Genomic DNA, 19,204 nt, shown 5'->3' with positions numbered 1-19,204 from the left:
CTGAAGGTTCCCCTTAGAGATACATTCATATAAACCCCCACTTCTGTATCACGACTAGTTTAACATTTCAACCGACTGGAATCGTCACACATTTTTTGCCATTTTCAACTGGCTCAGGGTGCATCTCTACATCCCTGTCTGTAAATAAAGGAAATAAGGCTACTACTGTATTAGGTGGAAATGGCTTAAAGCCACAACAACTGAATCTCTAAACCAGTTACTAGTTTGTTCTATTTGTTTACAAATAGTTTCCACCATTATCTGATATAAATAGCAGTCATTTAGTCTGACATTAGCATTGGCAAACTTTTGTAACATTATTTTAAAACTACAGATTTCAACAAGTTAATTTACTTTAAAAAGAACTGACTGATAAGGCGATCATCTGTAACTATCTACACAGCCTGTGTGGCTCAAACCATAAAAATTCATCCAGGCAGAATAGCAAGCTCCTGTTATGCCCAAAACAATGTTCATCAGCAAGTTTTCTCTTATGCCTCAACCACGACAGGGCCAAAAGTCATACAGTGTAGCTTTTTTTTTTTAAAGAAAAAATATAAATAAGACTAGTCATTGGAGGATGGCAAGCTGGTTATTGTGGCCCATCTGTAATAAAGAGTAAGTTGTATGTTTTGAGCCAGAGCTGCTACTTCCCTTCTACAGGCACTTTTTAACACTCTTTCCATATGGCATGACTATGCTGACAAGATATATATTTACAGCGAGCGTGGATTCCCTCCAGAGATGGATGCAAATACAGAAGGTGACCGAATGCTTACATTAGGGTAGTGATGTGTACTTTTTGATTGGAACCTTGCACTAGAGTGACGGATCACATCTCACAGCTCTCACTCATTAGTTGCACTCAATACGAGCGTGTGCACTGCGTTACAGGACTCAGGTGCAGCATAAACACATACTGAACTGCACATCCTTCTCTTTGCGGTGTGGTAAAAGTCGATCTTGTTGAGAAGACATTGTTAATGTTCCATTATGGGACGCATTGGGATGAAGGATTGCTGTCTGACAGCGTGCGATTTCTCAGATCGGTTCTGGAAAAAAATGTATGTTGTTTTAATTGGGGTCCATGCATATTCATAATGGCTATTTTTGCATACACCCACACCTTACATACACACACACACCAATATTTGCACCCAAAATTAGCATTCAAACATTCTCCTAACTCGCAGAAGGCAACATTTCCACCGGAGACGGAGTTCAAGTAAGATACGAAAAGACAAAGACAAGGCAGCGATAAAGGGCTTTAGGGTTGCCTTCTACAAAGACAAGCTTGCAACAGATTCCTCCCTCCATCTTTAAAGACCACGAGACCCCCAACCATCAGCCTTTCCCAAGACACTCCTCTGTAAAGCTATGTTCTTCTCTCTTCTCTCTGTACTGCTCTTATTAAAGCAATGAATCTTCATCTCTAGAGACACACACATTAAACACTAGATCCAGTCCCACAGGATGGATGAGGATAGAGAGGAGCTGTGCTGTTCTCCAAACACATCAAATCCAACCGCGCACACACACCGCCTCACAATCCAGCACAGCAACAAGTTCAAAAGTCACAGCATGGAGTGTAGAAGTTTGATGTCCTCCCTTCTTCCCCTTGCTTAATCTGGTGCTAAATTATAGCGTGCAGTCCCGCGTTCTTGTCTCTCACAGACAAACACCATAATCATTATCATCCTGCTGGGTTTATTATGCATTTGGTGTTCTGAAACTCAAATTTTGGCACCACTAGGTGCAATATTTGCCAGAGCCTCGGCTCAAACCTCAGATGTAGTGAAAATATTGAGAAAAGACTCATTTGAAATAGTAAAGCAAATATTCTGCCTTTGGTTCAGTTTATTTGTTACAATTACATGTCATGTTGGGGTACTGTATCACAGAGCATTGTATGGGAAAATGAACACCATTTACACTTGGCACAGATTGGAAGAAGCGATCTTTCTTCTGTACTGTGACATACATCCAAGTGAAAGGGATTATTGAAAAGAAAAGAACTCATGGACTTCAATTTAACTTGGTTGTTGATTGGATGGAGGCAGATCTGAATGCAAGATTACAGTCGACTTTTAGAAAGGGACGGGTTTATATGGACAAAATGATTGGAGAGGTCCAGACATATGTCATGATTCGAAGTCTGACATTTCACCGGAAGATATAGAATTTCCATTAAAAATGTCAAGGTCAAAGTATTTAGAAAAAAAATTATGAAAATGGACAAATTGTTCACAATGGATGAATCATTCACGATAAAAAACAAAATACACTCTGAATTGTTTTGTGAACTGAATTAAATGATTCCCTCAAAATATCTGACTCGAATGCAGGGGCGTATATTTTTTATAATATCTTTTTTTAATATATTATAATATAATTTATATATTATATATTTTCGGTCAAGTGTGTTCGCATAGATGTTTTCAGGAGCTGGTGTGAATAAATATAGACTTAGAAACAGAATTGTCTGCGCATGATCTGACGTTTTATTCGGACCCAGAAAACGAGATGAACATCTGGACAAAAGCGTCCAGCTATGCTGTATGAAAACAGTTGTTTTCACAGAAAAACAGACACTTTTGGAAACACGAACATTAAACATACGATTGCGACAATATGGTTTTTCAAGTCATCTCCAGCAGGTAATAAATAAATTACTTCTGAAAAGATGGCTACGCCTCACAGACATTTTAATTTCCTGAAAAAAAGTGAGTCACTAGAACATTCTTCAAAATGTTAGTCTTCTACTGCTATAACATACAATACTTCTTGTGTTTGCCTGACGTCAAAATGATACAGATCATGTGCAAAGTTTTACTTTTTAGAATTTTTTCTGCTTTATCAAGATGCAGAAACACGCTGACCTCTTTTGGTCTGCTCACTTTTGAACAGATCACCTGTGTAAACACAGCCTTGGATAAATTTTTAAGTAACTCACCCATGACTTGGTCTGACTCCAAAATCAATAACGTCCAACTTTACTGGTAGATTCCTGGAATGGACTTTGGCATGAATCTAAATGGGGCAGTATAACCCCACCCAGGCTGAGTGAGCCCAGCTGGGCTGCTGCTTGAAGCAGCTGGATGCTCCACAGATCAGCAGAGGGAGGAGGGAAGGGCTCTCATTCACACACAAGATGCTCATCCAAAGGACGAAGGCTCAGATATCTGGAGTTGATGCAAAAGGACAGCTTCCATACAGGAAGGGCAGCATAGGCCTGGATTAAATCAATCTGTTACCCTTCAGGTGGAAAGCTATCAATTGACCAGGAATCGTGCCAAAGACATGGTTGTAGGTTTTGCCAGTTTCTGTGGGTTTGTACATGTATGTGACTAGAATGAGGGCCTTATCCCTGCGTTTAAGTGCACATAGTTGAAGACACAGGTAACACAAATAGGAAGGAGAATATATTGAAAAGAATTGGGAGAATTCTTAGCAGGGAGAGAGGAGATATGGATGAGAAAATAATAAATAGAGCAATAGACTTGAGGATTGAAGGTTAAAAGCGTGGTCATGTCACTGTGACTGGCTGATTACTTATGAAAAACAGGGATATTTTGTCATATTTACTCACTCTCATTTTCTTCCAAACCTGATGTCTGTGGGGAAAAAAGAAGATATTTTGAGAAATGTGTCAACTGTCCATAAAATAAAAGACAAAGAAAAAACAAAATTAACTAAAATTCAGTGAATATACCAAACATATATTTTTCTACAATGTTTTCCACAGCAGAACAGTCATACAGATTTACAACGAAATGGGGACATAATTTACATTTTTCATTTGGTTTTGATACTTTGATTTTTATTTTTATTTTTTTAATAATTAATTAGAATCGTATTTAAGATATACATTCTACTATTACATTCATTCTTGGGAATCAAATACATAACCTTGGAATTTTTATAACCATGTTTGACTATTCAAACCATAGTGAATACACTATTTAAATACATTTTTATTTTAATAATTAATATAAATATATACAAATATTGTCCTACAAAAATTATGTCTTTTAAGTGAAAAACTGCATCATGGAACTAGAAAAAAAAAAACTCTACCACATGCCACTGACATGTTTGTCATACTCATGTGGGAAGGGAAAGAAATCTAAAAAGAAAACTCCAAATGTACTGTAAAAATCAGTTCAGTGATTCATGAGAAATGTTAAAGTATCCATAATGGTATTTTGAGACTTGTGTAGGCAGAGGAGAGGAACTCATAGTGTTAAAAGACCGTAGGTACAACACGACTGTGGGAGGACAGATTTTGTTCATCAGAAAGACAGAAACCATCATTCGTCTTCCTGTCTGAGTCTTCACTCAGCTCCTATTGTCTTTAATATTAAGTGGAATCTTTACCTGTGATGACACAAATTGATTTCATTGCGGTTTTGCCACAACATAATGAGGGACTCCTGCTGCTCTCTGTAGTCTCTTATGCCTCTGAGAAGCTAATGCAAATGTTGCATTACTTTTTTAAGCCGTTTGCCTGCTCGCTGCATGAGCGAACGCTTTGCCCAATTATAATCAGCGATCTCCACATAGTTCATAGTTCCCTCATCACTGAACTGTCTGCAAGCAACAACAGAGCAAAAAAAGATTTACACCCGCCTTTTTAATAAGCAAACTTAGCTCAGTGCGCCAATGTAAATTAAAAATTTACTCCGTCTGCAGGAGGAACGCCTGGTGTATTTATTTATTTTTGGTCAGAATTATGGACATATTATAAAACCAAGCTCCAAAACAAATGCAAATGAAGCCTTGTAAATGGATTTCTATGAAATGATGCTCGTACCATGCAGAAACCCAGAACTGCAAACAGGTCCCACTTCTTTGTGATGAAACATTTTTTTTTAAGTTACATTAAACCCATTAGCGAAAATCAAATATAACCAAAGACATTTAGCGCTAGAAGACGGGCTTATTGCCGATCCAGTACAGCAGGAGATGCGACTATTGCTCCGGTTTGCTATATAACGAGTTTTTAAAGCATGCTGGCAGCAGCGGTAAAAGGGCTCTTCATGAGACCCTTCTTTTAGCAATTCTGTTGCTTTTTTAACACGGATGCCTGTGTCCTAGCAGAATCTAAATGAGATCCCTGGGGTCTCGCACAGCCGGGGCCACATACAAGACATCCACATCATTACCTTTCTCTGTCTCTCTACAGGCTGTTCTTCAGCTATAGATACTTTATATCTCCCAGTGGGAGACAGTGGAGCTAAAACAGGAGTTGGTGTTTGTAACCTTTGGTCAATAGACACCTGCGGATAAAAGCGCCGATTGACTGAAGCAAAAATCTATTTGACAAGTGACTAACAGCTATTGTCCAGAACTGAGATATAAACACAGGAAGGATTGCAGACGAATAAAACATTATGCATTATTCTTGTTTGATGATGGATTGGCAGATTTCCATTAGATGGATTGAGAAAAATGAACAAAACAGGTTGTGATAGGGAGTTGGGAGGATAAATGTGCGTTCGGTTGCTATTGTTTATGAATTATGCATTAGCATTGAGTGGATTACCGCTGAAAGGCAGCATGGTAACTCACGCTTAAATGCAGTAATGAGAAAAAGATACACTTGCTTACCAACTAACTGTGACTTTAATTCAGCATTATGTACAGACCTTTGGGTTGCTCAGTGTTTTGGTCTGAGATGTGCTTACTCAAGTGAACATATACATAACACGCCCCTACACACACATACACACGTTCAGGCACAGACAAACACGTGGTCACTGATGGTTTGAAAGTCTAATGATTATGGTAGTAAGAGGGGGATTTGTGCGACCCAGAAATTAAAGCCACCCACAGTCACTATATCCAAATATTCAGCTGCATGATGAGTGTAATAATGGGGTCAGATAATACATTTTTAATTATTTTTCTTTCCTACACCAAAAACAGTGGTATCTTGACATTGCCCATATTGTAGAAACTTAATTTTCTGTAAAGTTGATTTGTATCGTAAAAAGCATTATACAAATAAACTTGAATTGAATTTAATTTAATTTTTGTCCAATAATTTTTTTTTGACTGAAAACTAAATGTTAATGACTAAATGTTAATGACAATGACAGAAGAACTTTGGCCTCTCTATCGCCATCTGTGGCTTAAACATAAATCATCATAAACAAGGTATTTGTGAAGTTGTTTTTTATGGCAGTTGTGTTCGGCATTTTATTAGTTCATGCGAATCTGTCCTTCCTTCCTCCCACTGACAGTAAAAAGATTGTCTGACAAGGCATATTTCTGAAAAATATGTCATCTGAGCAAATAATTTATCTGCCACTATAATAGCCTGGATCTTTTTTCATTACTTGCAAATATGAAGCAGGGACAAATTATGTAAACTTGAAGGTCCCCACCAAATCCAACAGAATTGTTCAAAACTGTAAGGAAATCAATATTGCAAACTTAATATATTAAGTCAGGGTACCCTAGTAAAACAGTAATAGGGTTACATTTATTTCATACTAAATATAGTTCAAATCTATCAACTTGATTACTGCTTGGGACTTACTAATATAAAAAATGTATAACTAAATCTTATTTGGAATAATGCTTGTGCACAATGCACATTTCTTAATATTACACCTAAAATGTGTTTTAATGTCACTATTAATGAAAACTGCAAGTTTTTTATTTATTTTTATAAATAAGAATAGAATAGAATAGAATAGAATTTGAAAATTCTCGTTTTTGAAAATGGCTTAAGATTCAGCTGCTTGGATTGAGATAAGTAGGTTGTTCCACCAGCTTGGGACAGTCCAGGGAAAGGTCTGTGAGAATGATTTTGTGCCTCTTTGGGACAGCACCACATGGTGTTGTTCAGCTTCTGGAGGGCACTTAGGTCTGAATTAGCAAGTTTTAAGTATATTTGTGAAGCGCCGGTGGTTGTCTTGTAGACAAGCATCAGTACCTTGAATTTGATGCGAGTGGCTATTGGTAGCTAATGCAAGCTGATGAAGAGAGGTGTGACGTGGGCTTTCTTTGGCTCGTTGAAAAAGACTCTGGCTTCTGCATTCTGGATCAGTTGCAGAGGCTTGATAGTACATGCAGGACGGCCCTCCATGAGAGCAGTCTGAAGAGAACAAGAGCTTGGACAAGGAGTTGTCGGTCTGCTATGTTAGGAAGGGTTTTTTATAAGGCATACCTGCAGGACTGGGCTGTTTTAGCAATATGGTCTGTAAAGTTTAACTGATCATACATAACAACTCCAAGGTTCCTGGCTGTCCTGGAAGGAGTTATGATGACCAACCAAGCGGTATAGAGAGGTTGTGATGAAGTGCTGGGTTGGCTAAGACCACGAGCAGTTCTGTCTTAGCAAGGTTGAGTTGAAGGTGTTAATCCTTTATCCAGCCAGAAATGTCTCTCAGACAGGCTGCAATGCGAGCAGCTACCATCGGACCATCTGGTTAGAATGAGAAGTAGAGTTGAGTGTCATTAGCATACCAATGATAGGAAAACCAATCCTTCTGAATGAAAGATCCTAAAGATGACATGTAGATGGAAAAGAGAGGTGGTCCTAACACTGAGCCTTGAGGAACCCCAGTAGCAAGAAGTTGTGACTTAGAAACCTCACCCCTACAAGAGACACTGAAGGACCTACCAGAGAAGTAAGACTGAGACACCCATCTTCATGAGGGTGGACAGGAGGATCTGGTGGTTAATTGTGTCAAAAGCAGCAGACAGATCCAGCAAGATGAGTACTGAGGATTTGGAAGCTGTACTTTCCAGTCACAGGGCTTCAGTAACCGACAGCAGAGCAGTATGTAAATGTATTTGTAGTACACTTAGCATGAAATAAAGTATTTCAAATACATTTTTGTGTATTTATTTTTCACTAAAGTAAGGTGAGAACATTGATTTAAAGTAATTGTCAATATGGGAATTGTTAAATTCATTATAAAAACGTATTAAAGTAAGTATTAAACATTATTTCTTTCCGTAATTTAAATTATAGAATCTAAATACTAGATGATAACCTAAACTTAAATTTAAACAAAATAATTCCAAATGTGGCTTTAGCAGCTAAATTAAATAACATTTTATGTTAAATAATACAATTTTACATAAAAAGTTGAAGTACTAAAATTATATAAAAAACTAATACTGAAATAAATATAAGTTAAAAGCATATAGAAACATTTAGATTTTTTTTTTTTAATTACTGATTACCAAAATTACTGAAACTTAAAGAAAATCAAAATATTACTATAACACCATTTCTAACTGCAGTAACAAACTGAAAAATATTTTAAAATGAATGAAAAACAAAAACTAAATCTAGAAAAAAACTAAATATAACACCATTTCTAACTGCAGTAACAAATCCAAATTATTTTCTGTCACGTTTGACAGCCTGCCTTGCAGTTGACAGGGCTTAAACTGTTTTTAACCAAAATATACATTTTTAATGGGCCATATTTTGCATCTATGTAAATGCCCATTTCAAATGTGACATGAGTAACAATGCTTACTTACTGGATGTGGGTTTGTGTCAGGTCTAATATAGAATGTGACATGAGTAACAATGCTTACTTACTGGATGTGGGTTTGTGTCAGGTCTAATATAGTTGTTATAGTCAATAACAGCCTCTTTGCATAGCTTACATTACATTCCAACAGGTTCACAAAACAAAACTCACTGAAATGTGTCGCACCAACTGTAAAGGTCAGATTGATTCGACCACCTTGTTAAATAAAGGTTTCTGGTTCAGTGTAAGTTAAGCTCTAACAGAAACATTGGTGACATACTGTCAATTATCTCTGAAAATAATTTAGATCCATTATTTTCTGAAGAACAAGTAAAAAAATGTCTGTGGTAATCGACACTATGCCACAAATGCTGTTGAAAAAACTGAACTTGTTAAACCCGGATCATTCCTTTAAAAATAAACCTCACCTACACGTTTCTACGGTTATGCAAGGCCGCATGTGCAACCCTACAGCAAGGAACAGCTTGAAGACCCATTAAAACAGAAAGGTGGTACTTCCAGCTTATAGTGCTAAAAAATGGGAATTAAAAAAAAAAAAAAATGCTGAATATACATGTATGTCAGGGACCATAATCTGATTATTGTTTTATACAATTGATTACACTAAATTCATATAAATATTGCATTTGAATTTGTAGATATGCGCAGATCAGCTACCGTTTACAAGCGAAAACAGTCCAAAAAAGTTCTAAACAAATATGTCAGTATATTTTGATGTGAGAGGACAATATGAAAGGAGATGGACTTTTTCACTGGAAAATATTATTGAGGATTAGGGGTAAGTATGCTGGCCAGAAAGAAAATTCCTTGATGTATTTGTTTCTAATAAACATGCAGCTTTTCACTTTACAAAATGTTAATTGATGGACTGGAGCCATGTGGATAACTTGTGGATTATTGTGATGTTTTTATTAGCTGTTTGAACTCTCATTCTGATGGCACCCATTGACTGCAGAGGATCTATTGGTGAGCAAGTGATGTAATGCTGAATTTCTCCAAATCTGTTCAGTGAATAAACAAATTCATCTACATCTTGAATGGCATAAGGGTGAATAAATTATTATTTTGGGAGGAACCATTCCTTTAAAAAAATGGGCCTGTCTGCCAGAGCAGTCATGCTCATTCAAACGTGCCCCCTCAAATTTTTGAGCCAAGTGGATTTTGAATGCAGCTTCCAAAAGACAAAAACAGCAGAATAATAGTTTTTTATATATTTCATACAATTATACTGGCATTATTAGAACGTGCAGTTTCACAGCTTCGGCTGCTAATTGAAATCAGCGATCGCACTTTGGCTGGCGCTGAGCCAGAGACAGACGCATTTTTACAGCTGCACATTGTAAAAATTACACACGATTCTGTTGAGCTTATGAATGCAATGACCAATCAGAGCCATTCAGATGAGTGATGGCGGAAATCATTCGTTCAGTGTAGGTGTTTGCTTAAAGGGATAGTTCACCCCAAAAAAATTATGTTTATCTGCTTTCCCCCAGGGCATCCAAGATGTAGGTGACTTAGTTTCTACAGTAGAACACAAACTAAAATTTCTAACTCAAACCGTTGCAGTCTGTCAGTCTTATAATGGAGGTAAATGGGATTCTCGGCTAAAACATAAAAAAAAAAAAAAAACATACACAAAACCAAATTAAACCCTGCAGCTCGTGACGATATATTGATGTGTAAAGACATAAAACTATTAGTCTGTGTAAGAAACTGAACAGTGTTTATATAGGTTTTTTTTAACCTCTTATTCACTGCAATGCCTGAATTGTCTGACCTGTACTAAATACATAGCCGGCATGTGACACGTCTTCTTCTTGCTTTATGGTGGATCAGAGACTTATAAGTGCATTACCGCCACATATCTCTCAAATGGACCATTGACACTCAACTGGGAGTGTCAATGGTCCATTTGAGAGATATGTGGCGGTAATGCACTCATAAGTCTGCAATCTGCTGTAAAGAAGAAGAAGAAGACACGTCACACGCTGGCTTTGTTAAGGACATGCCGTGATTCGCATGCACCTCCATTATAAGACTGACAGACTGCAACGGTTTGAGTTAAAAATCTGAATTTGTGTTTTACTGAAGAAACAAAGTCACCTACATATTGGATGCCCTGGGGGTAAGCAGATAAACATCAAATTTTCATTTTTGGGTGAACTATCCCTTTAAGGAATTCTGCTCTCTGATTATTCTCAAGTCAGAAACAACAAAGTGCAGTTGTACATATTTATAATATGTGATATTTATTTCACAGTGTAAACAGCTTCAGTGATTATAATGAGAGTGGTAATGTCAATGTTTTTACTGAATACAATGAAAGTGTTCATTAATTTGTAAATTGCAATGTTTCTATTAAATACAAAGTCAGTCTTATTAAAAATAATTTATGGCATGACACCCATCTCTGGTATGTAAGTACAAAGACAGTTTTTATTTATTTATTTATATTTATTTTTTGTGTAGTTAGTTAATAGATTACACGATTAGGCTACTTTGCACATCTACAATTATCAACTAACATAATATATAAATGTGCAAAATGCATCTCCTTACGCATATTTGAGAATCAAGATTTAATGTTATAGTTAACATGTTTGGGAATATTTTGAATGAAACGGGGAAAAAATAAATAAAAGATAAGCCTATATCAGTTATAGCCTACTTATATACATATATAAGTCACGAAGCCCTGCTGTCTGCTGATAAATTCAGTGGAGGAAAGGAAGAATTTCTGGTTTAATAATTATTGATTTGGTTCTAAGAATCACCCATGCTGCATAATGTTTAGGTTGATTGATAATTGCACATACAAGTAAAATTATGCACAACCCTCACCTATAGACATTCACATGCATTTCAACTCTCTCACGCACACAAGCACACACACATCCTTCTGGCACTTTCTTTCACCAGCTGTGATGCTAAACTAACATTGCAGACTGTTCGAGATTCTGTTTGAAAAATGCCTTTGCCACTCTACTCTAGTATTTTCATGTAAAATGAATCATTACAGAAGCTGTGGTATATTCTTTCCCCCCAAACCCCAATTGATGATTGTACTCTAAACGTTTGGTCTCCACACTTTATCTCTCTATTCTCATGAAGCTTTGATCCTTTACACTTTTGTTCATTTACCCAGCTCCCCCTCTTCCTGCCCATCCTCTGTTTTCAAATGTGAAAGTGGAAAAAAAAAAACACATGAAGAGAAGAACGAATAAAGGACACAACCTGGAATGATTACATTTTCAGATTTAAATCAGCAATGGACAAAGGCTTTGTGTTGAACATTGTTATACAAGCCAAATTTGGCAACTGAAAGGGAGAGCATCTGTTATGCACACAGCCAATTACATTTTTTTATGTCATTCATTGTTTGTCACAATCACAAAAATGTTAAATGAAATGAAAAGATAATACAGAAACACCTTAAAACAAGCACAAATTAGTTTGTAGGTCAAGTACTGTATATGCCACACATAATGTCATCATACAGTTAGAATGATCTCAAAATCCAGCTGTAAACTGAGCATCTGCAGTACTATGAGCCTCAAGCTTGTTTCCTATGGAAATGAGACATCTGCACGTTATACACTTTTACACTCACCCATACTCAACTCATTCCACCAAATTATCATTAATATTACTATACCCATAAATAGGACTCAAAAAGATTATATAGCCATTAAGACATATATACATTACTGTTTGTTGATGGAAAATCACTTTAAATTTAATCGCATTGTGTCAAGACAATATATCTTCAACAGTCCAACATTTTATAGTATTTAAGATAGTTATGCATAATTTAAGGATAGTGTTACCATCTCCACACTACAAACAAGGACATCTATCATAATGCACAATGATTCTCCCACTAAAAGCCTCTAACATGTATTTTGGGCTGCAATTCGTCATATTAATGGAGTGCTTTGACTAGTTTTCCTACCACTTGTTGGCATCCCACCTGAGTACATATTCATTCATTTATGTTATGTTGTCTTCAATGTGGATAACAGCTTCAAAGTATAATCAGCATCAGAGAACCACAAATATGCAAATGTATAATTATTGAATTATTAACTTGAAATCTTGGGGTAGTAAAGATTTTTTGTGTAAGGGGTTCAAGAAAAGTTTGATAAGAGTTTGGCTGGACACACGGATTTGGCGTCAATAACAAAAGAAAGCCGATAGGAAATGTTAATAAGCTTATTAATTTTGCTATCCAATCAGTACAGACCTGTGACCCATTTTGTTTTCAAATGGCCCGACAAAAAACAAAACACTGCTTTAATCTTCATTAATCAGATCTTCCTATCAGAAGGGTCTTCAAGCTAATGGACAAACAAGAGTAATGGGTCCACTGAGGAAGTAAACTCAACAAACCTTTAGATTTTAAACTGCTAACGCCACACTAGGCTTCATGGCAATTTAATGAGGGCATTGCATGAAACCACTGCATCTGATGAAATAAAATATTGTTGTTGTTTTTTTCATAACGCGAGGTGAATCTGGGATATGGAAGATATGAGTGTGAGAAACGGCGTTGCGCGCCCAAGCGAGTGCAGCCATGTCTTCGGAGGAGAATTAGGTCAGTTGGGCTCCTGGGAGAATCAGAGGGAAAAAGAGAGAGAAAGAGCAGGAACAAGCCAGTGAAACAGAGAAGACAGCAGGGATAAGGGATGGAGTGAACAAAGTAGAAGGTTAAAAGTGAAGGATGAAGGAGAAAGAGAGAAAAAAACACCTGAAATGATTTAAGTGGATGGTACCTAGAGAAAACAGCTCTGCATCAGTGCAATGCTTGTGGTTTTAAATGCTATTTTGAAAAGAAGAAAAAAAAGTACATAAAAAAATGATTCATAGATCAAGTATAATGATGAAAGAATTACCAATGGTATGTTTATTTTTTAGTTTACTTCTAACAACTAAGAAGGAACACAAGTAATCGATTTAAATGCTAGCTTTTCATCATGATGTTTTAAGTTGCCAATCACAAAGAATTTCACAAAAAAATTTGTGTTTGATTAATGCTTTTATTTACCTGTTTCTGAGGTCAAATAGCCCTTACATGAAAAAACATCTTTGTAATACATCCCATGCACCCTCTTTCCAGCATGCACTGGGATATATACAGTATAATTAATATGGTTGTATTGACCATTCGCCATTTTTATTTACATTACTGATGAGTTTGTCTACACATTTAGAAATTAGTTGTCTTGTTTGTTTTCTTATGATCCAGTCTCCTGAATGATCTTTATGAACTTTACATTTGGTTCAGTCAAGATATTTACTTAAAATGCCAAAGCAAATCAATTCGACTCTTAAACAAAATGCAGTCTGTTACCTTGAATGTTTTATTCCTTGAAGTTCTATTAAAAGCCTACTTTTTACATCATAAAACTTTGAAAGTGTCTATTACAAACTGAAATGATGCAGAGATGCTTATGTGAAATATTTAAAAGATGAAGCATCATAGAGAAAAATCTGACATATCTGCACTAAAGTTTACAAAAGTGAGTATAGATGTCTGTGATGTCTGATGTGTCCCTCCTCTGCATCCTCCCTTCAGTCATTTTAAAACACAGTCTCATCTCCCGCGCTGTACTGTAGGGCTTGACACTGTACTGGGGTAATTAGTTAGTGGCTGGAATAGATGTATGAAATATTAAGGGACTTCCTATGGGATCAAACTTCAAATGAAAATCTTGCTGGCCTTCTGGAAATGTGCCAAGCTCGAAAACTGGAAATATGTACTAAAATAACAGGGAAATGTGTATGCATGTGTCCTTGGGCATGCACTGGGACATACATAATTGATGAGGCTGTACTGACTATTTGTCAGTTATATTGTTACCCAATGTGTTGTCACATTTAGAAATGTGTTGTCTTGTATGCCAGGATTAAATTCTTGCAGTTTCTTTTATGGTTATTTGTGACAGATTTTAAATCATGAAAACTTTAAAATACTACACTTTTAAAAGTAAAGGTTCCAATAGCATGCTTTTGTAGGGATGCCATAAAATAATCATTCTGTGGTTCCCCAATGAACCTTTCAGTGAAAATGTTTAAAATAAACTTTTCTTCTTGATGTAAAGAACATTTTAATGATAAAAAAAACCTTTTTCTACTATAAACAACCCATCGATTTAAAAGATACTTCATGGAACCATCTGTCACGGTCTTACGCTGCCTGAAGGAATACGGAGTCGAGGATAAACAGAATAAGGCTTTTAATATATCCAACACAGGGGATATCCAACATGGAGCACAGAGGTAGACACACGTAAGTAGCAAGTGATGAATGAAGACCCGACAAAACAGAACTGAAAGGACAAGGCTTAAGTACAAAGGATAATTGGGGAAACACAGGTGGATGGAATCATTAAATTAACAGGGACATGGAACACATGAGGAAGATAATAGACACACCTGGGAACTAATCACGGAAGACAGAAACTGGGTCACTGGGGCAAAAACATTAAATGAGTCCAGGTGTGTGACAGTACTCCCCCCTCCCGGTAGGTGCGTCCTCGCACCGTAGAAACAGAGGGAGGCGTGGGTGGGAACTTGGGAGGAGGTTCCGGTGGAGGACGGACTCCGAGGAGGGGGCCAGCAGACAGGGACCACAGAAGGAGGAGCCAGGGAGGAGACGACGGAGGGAGGAGCCAGGGAGGAGACAGGAGCAGGAGGAGCCAGATGGTCCACCAGAGACCAGCCAGGACGGAGATCCAAGGTGGAGTCGACGGCGGGAGGAGCCATGGTGAAGGAAGGGTCGACGACACCAGGGGGCCGACAGGCGGAGACTGCACCGGTGGGTGAGGAGCCCAAGATGGAGCAGCACAGCCGCAGAGCCAGGGGGACGTCGAGGTTCCGGAGGGCCTAGGTGGAGCAGAAGGCTCAGGCGACCAAGGCGGAGGCAGGGTCCTGGCAGACCGATGTGGAGCCGGAGCGACCGAGGATGGAGGTGGAACCGGAGGGAAGGAGGAGCCTGACAGAGCCGGAGGGATGGAGTGACGAGGTGGAACCAGAGGAGTGGAGTCCCGAGGCGGCGGATGGTCGACGACTGACCAAGGTGGAGCCGGAGGGACGAGGGAGCCCGGTGGAGCAGGTGGGATGACAGGCCACGGTGGAGACGAGGGAGCTAAGAGCCAAGGCGGAGCCGCTGGGTCGAAGGACCGAGGAGGAGTCCAGGGCTCGGAGGCTGGAGGCGGAGACAGGGCCTTAACACGCCAAGGCGGAGCTGGAGACTGGCAGTCCAGCGGCGAACCACCGCGCCCCGATGGCGCGGACTGAGGGTGAGCTGCGGGACTGACTGGCACCAGCAGGGATGGCGAGGAACTGGCTGGTCTAGGAGGAGGAGAGAGGAGAAGGATGGGAGGAAGGACAGGAGGATCAGGACTGGACGGAACCAGCGAAAGAGTAGAGGGACCAGCAGGTTTGAGAGGAGGCGGGAGAGGGAGGCTGGGAGGGAATACAGGAGACACAGAAGATTCAGAGCTGGGCGGAACCAGCGGAGACACAGAAGATTCAGAGCTGGGCGGAACCAGCGGAGACACAGAAGATTCAGAGCTGGGCGGAACCAGCGGAGACACAGAAGATTCAGAGCTGGGCGGAACCAGCGGAGACACAGAAGATTCAGAGCTGGGCGGAACCAGCGGAGACACAGAAGATTCAGAGCTGGGCGGAACCAGCGGAGACACAGAAGATTCAGGGCTGGGCGGAACCAGCGGAGACACAGAAGATTCAGGGCTGGGCGTAACCAGCGGAGAAACAGAAGATTCAGGGCTGGGCGTAACCAGCGGAGAAACAGAAAACTCAGGGCTGGGCGTAACCAGCGGAGAAACAGAAAACTCAGGGCTGGGCGTAACCAGCGGAGAAACAGAAAACTCAGGGCTGGGCGTAACCAGCGGAGAAACAGAAAACTCAGGGCTGGGCGGAACCAGCGGAAATGGAGCAGAGGAAATGACTGGAGGAGGTAGGAGTGGGAGACTGAGAGGGTATACAGGGGAATCAGGGCTGGACGGAACCAGCGGGGAAACAGGAAAATTAGGGATTACCTCCATAGACCAGTCCATCAGATCCAGAACTTGCTCCATATGATCTTCAGAGACTGCATACAGCTCACCCTCAGTCGCAGGAGTGTGGGCAGGGCTTTCCTCCACGCCCTCGATCTCCACTAGGACTCCCACGATGCACGGTGTTGCCGGCTCACACACCTGGTCAGTCGCGCTCTCGAGATCCTGTTCCCTGTCAGTGGATGGCTCGGGCTCTGCGGCTGCGGTGGGCTCTGGCTCCGTGCGGCGTGATGGTGGCTGGCTGGTCTCTGGGTCGGGAGTGGGGCTGGCGAGGTCCTCTATGGGGCAGATGGTGAGAGGTGAGCCATTTCTCGCCAGAGTCCACTCCACGAATGCGGCGAAATCCTCTCGAGGACCATCTTCGGACGACAACGCTCTGCATTTGGAGTTCAGGCTGGTGTTGTAGAAGGTGCAGAGCGCGCCGTCCGGGTAGCTGGTGGCATTAGCTAATAGGAAAAACTGTCTGGTATGGTCCTCGAGAGAACGTCCTTCCTGCTTCAGCAGGAGGATGAGGAATTCGGGACGATAGAGGGGATCCATAGACACTACGAAACAAAAAGACTTTGAAAACACAAAAACAAAACGGAGGGAAGAACACGCAGTTTTCTATTTTCTCTTATTAGGTCGGGTCTTCTGTCACGGATTTACGCTGCCTGAAGGAATACGGAGTCGAGGATAAACAGAATAAGGCTTTTAATATATCCAACACAGGGGATATCCAACATGGAGCACAGAGGTAGACACACGTAAGTAGCAAGTGATGAATGAAGACCCGACAAAACAGAACTGAAAGGACAAGGCTTAAGTACAAAGGATAATTGGGGAAACACAGGTGGATGGAATCATTAAATTAACAGGGACATGGAACACATGAGGAAGATAATAGACACACCTGGGAACTAATCACGGAAGACAGAAACTGGGTCACTGGGGCAAAAACATTAAATGAGTCCAGGTGTGTGACACCATCAATGTCAATAAAGAACCTTTATTTTGAAATAAAGCAATATAGATTTAGCAATTGTATTGCTAAATTAAATTATATAGACAATATAGACACATTTAAGAGTTTAAAGCAAAGAATTCTTAGAACTCAGAAAAAGAGCATACAAACTACTGCCTTGATTATTTTATTCAAGTTCTGTGAACACTTCCTTTATATAGTCTTCAATTTAAGACTGCAAAAGTATCGTGGAACGATGCAGAATATTAAAAATAAAAATAAATGGGAGTGTGCATAAATGTGTCCTTGTGCTAAGTGCTGATATAGATTTGAAACTGTTTTGATTTAAATTCTCAAGGTCTTGGTTTTGATTTTATTATAGTCAATTCTGATTATTTTTGGCATGTTTTATTTTGTAATAATTTTGAAAAATAAATTATCTCTCAGCTAATGCTGTATTATACAATGTACTTTCTGAGTACCTTTTAAGGTTTAAATTTTACAATATTTTACATGATACAAACTATGCAGAATACTTGCTTTTTACTTATTTAATTTTATTTTTCAGGTTTATTTTATCTGGTTGTTGTTGTTTTTTTTAGATTTTAAAATAAACACAACTTGCTCTGTGGAGTGCAAGTTAATTCAACCAAAAATTTTAACTCTTATTTAAAACTGTATATTATTACCACTACAACTCATTTTGCGTTATATACTGTAGTGATTTAACGATTCACTCAGCTCCTGATGCAATACAATTCACAATACTGATTTGACAATATATATAAAGATAATGAGATTTAAGACAAATTAGAAATGAAAAGTTGTCCTTTTATTGCTTGGGCGAAATGCTGCACAGTTCTTTGTGAAATTGAAATGTGTCAAATAACAGAACTAAAATGAAATTTTATTATAAATCCCAAATAAATACATAAACAAACTGAGCTTTTGCATGTGTCCTTTCCATTTAAAATGAGAGGCAACCACTGTATTTTAATCCCAATCCAAACAAAGATGCTGCATACATTCAACATGAACAGTTTTTCATCTAAATTAGACTGCATAACTGTGAAATTTGAAGCAAAAAAAAAAAAACCCATAATGTCCCGACTTTAGTTTTGGGAAACTGTACTACCTAAAACATATCTGAACAAAACAAAAACAGCAGACGGGCTGAATGAGAATGCAAATTCACGCTCACCAGGCAGTGTTTATGGAAAAGCAACAATATAGTGTCTCCTTTTTTTCCAGGTTTACGCTGTAAACAAAGCAGAGCTGCACTTAATAATATAACTCTAACAGGAAAATACCAAATAAACTAAATTCAAATAAACTTCCACCCTCAACTGCATCGCGATTCATTCACATCTCAATCGTTTTGAAACGTCACATCTGTATCGATTTTCATCCAGCTCGGGGTGCATCGTTACATCCTTATTATATGGACACCAGACTGACTTTGCTGTGTATTTAACAATGCTGGATATTTAACAACCAAAACTGAGGTTCAAAATATGATTTTTTTTTTTTGCCTTTAACATAAAACTAAGTGAACAGAAATCAACAGGCTGCCAAACTCAGTTCATGCACCAGAGTCCTTCAGATTTATCCAGACTGTCTGCCACTCAAAGGGCAAACCTTATGATTGTTGAAATTTT

The 19,204-nt window shown here is 38.8% G+C and overlaps 1 protein-coding gene across 3 annotated transcripts in view; it reads right to left on the bottom strand.

Annotated features, from left to right (window-relative positions):
• LOC113068838 (caM kinase-like vesicle-associated protein) overlaps positions 1–19,204 on the bottom strand; it is a 42,346-nt gene that overhangs the window by 11,091 nt on the left and 12,051 nt on the right. For 2 of the 3 annotated variants that reach the window (XM_026241688.1, XM_026241689.1), the window contains exon 2: positions 3,590–3,614. The exons of the other annotated variant lie outside the window; for it this stretch is intronic. In XM_026241688.1, the coding sequence (XP_026097473.1) occupies positions 3,590–3,595 (6 nt within the window). In that variant the 5' untranslated portion in view covers positions 3,596–3,614. The remainder of the gene's footprint in view (positions 1–3,589; positions 3,615–19,204) is intronic. 3 annotated transcript variants of the gene reach the window in all.

The sequence above is a fragment of the Carassius auratus genome, unplaced genomic scaffold, assembly GCF_003368295.1.
Source record: "Carassius auratus strain Wakin unplaced genomic scaffold, ASM336829v1 scaf_tig00000254, whole genome shotgun sequence".
NCBI lineage: Eukaryota > Metazoa > Chordata > Actinopteri > Cypriniformes > Cyprinidae > Carassius > Carassius auratus.
Note: the sequence above shows the minus strand (reverse complement) of the source record. Positions and strands in the feature narration are given on the sequence as shown.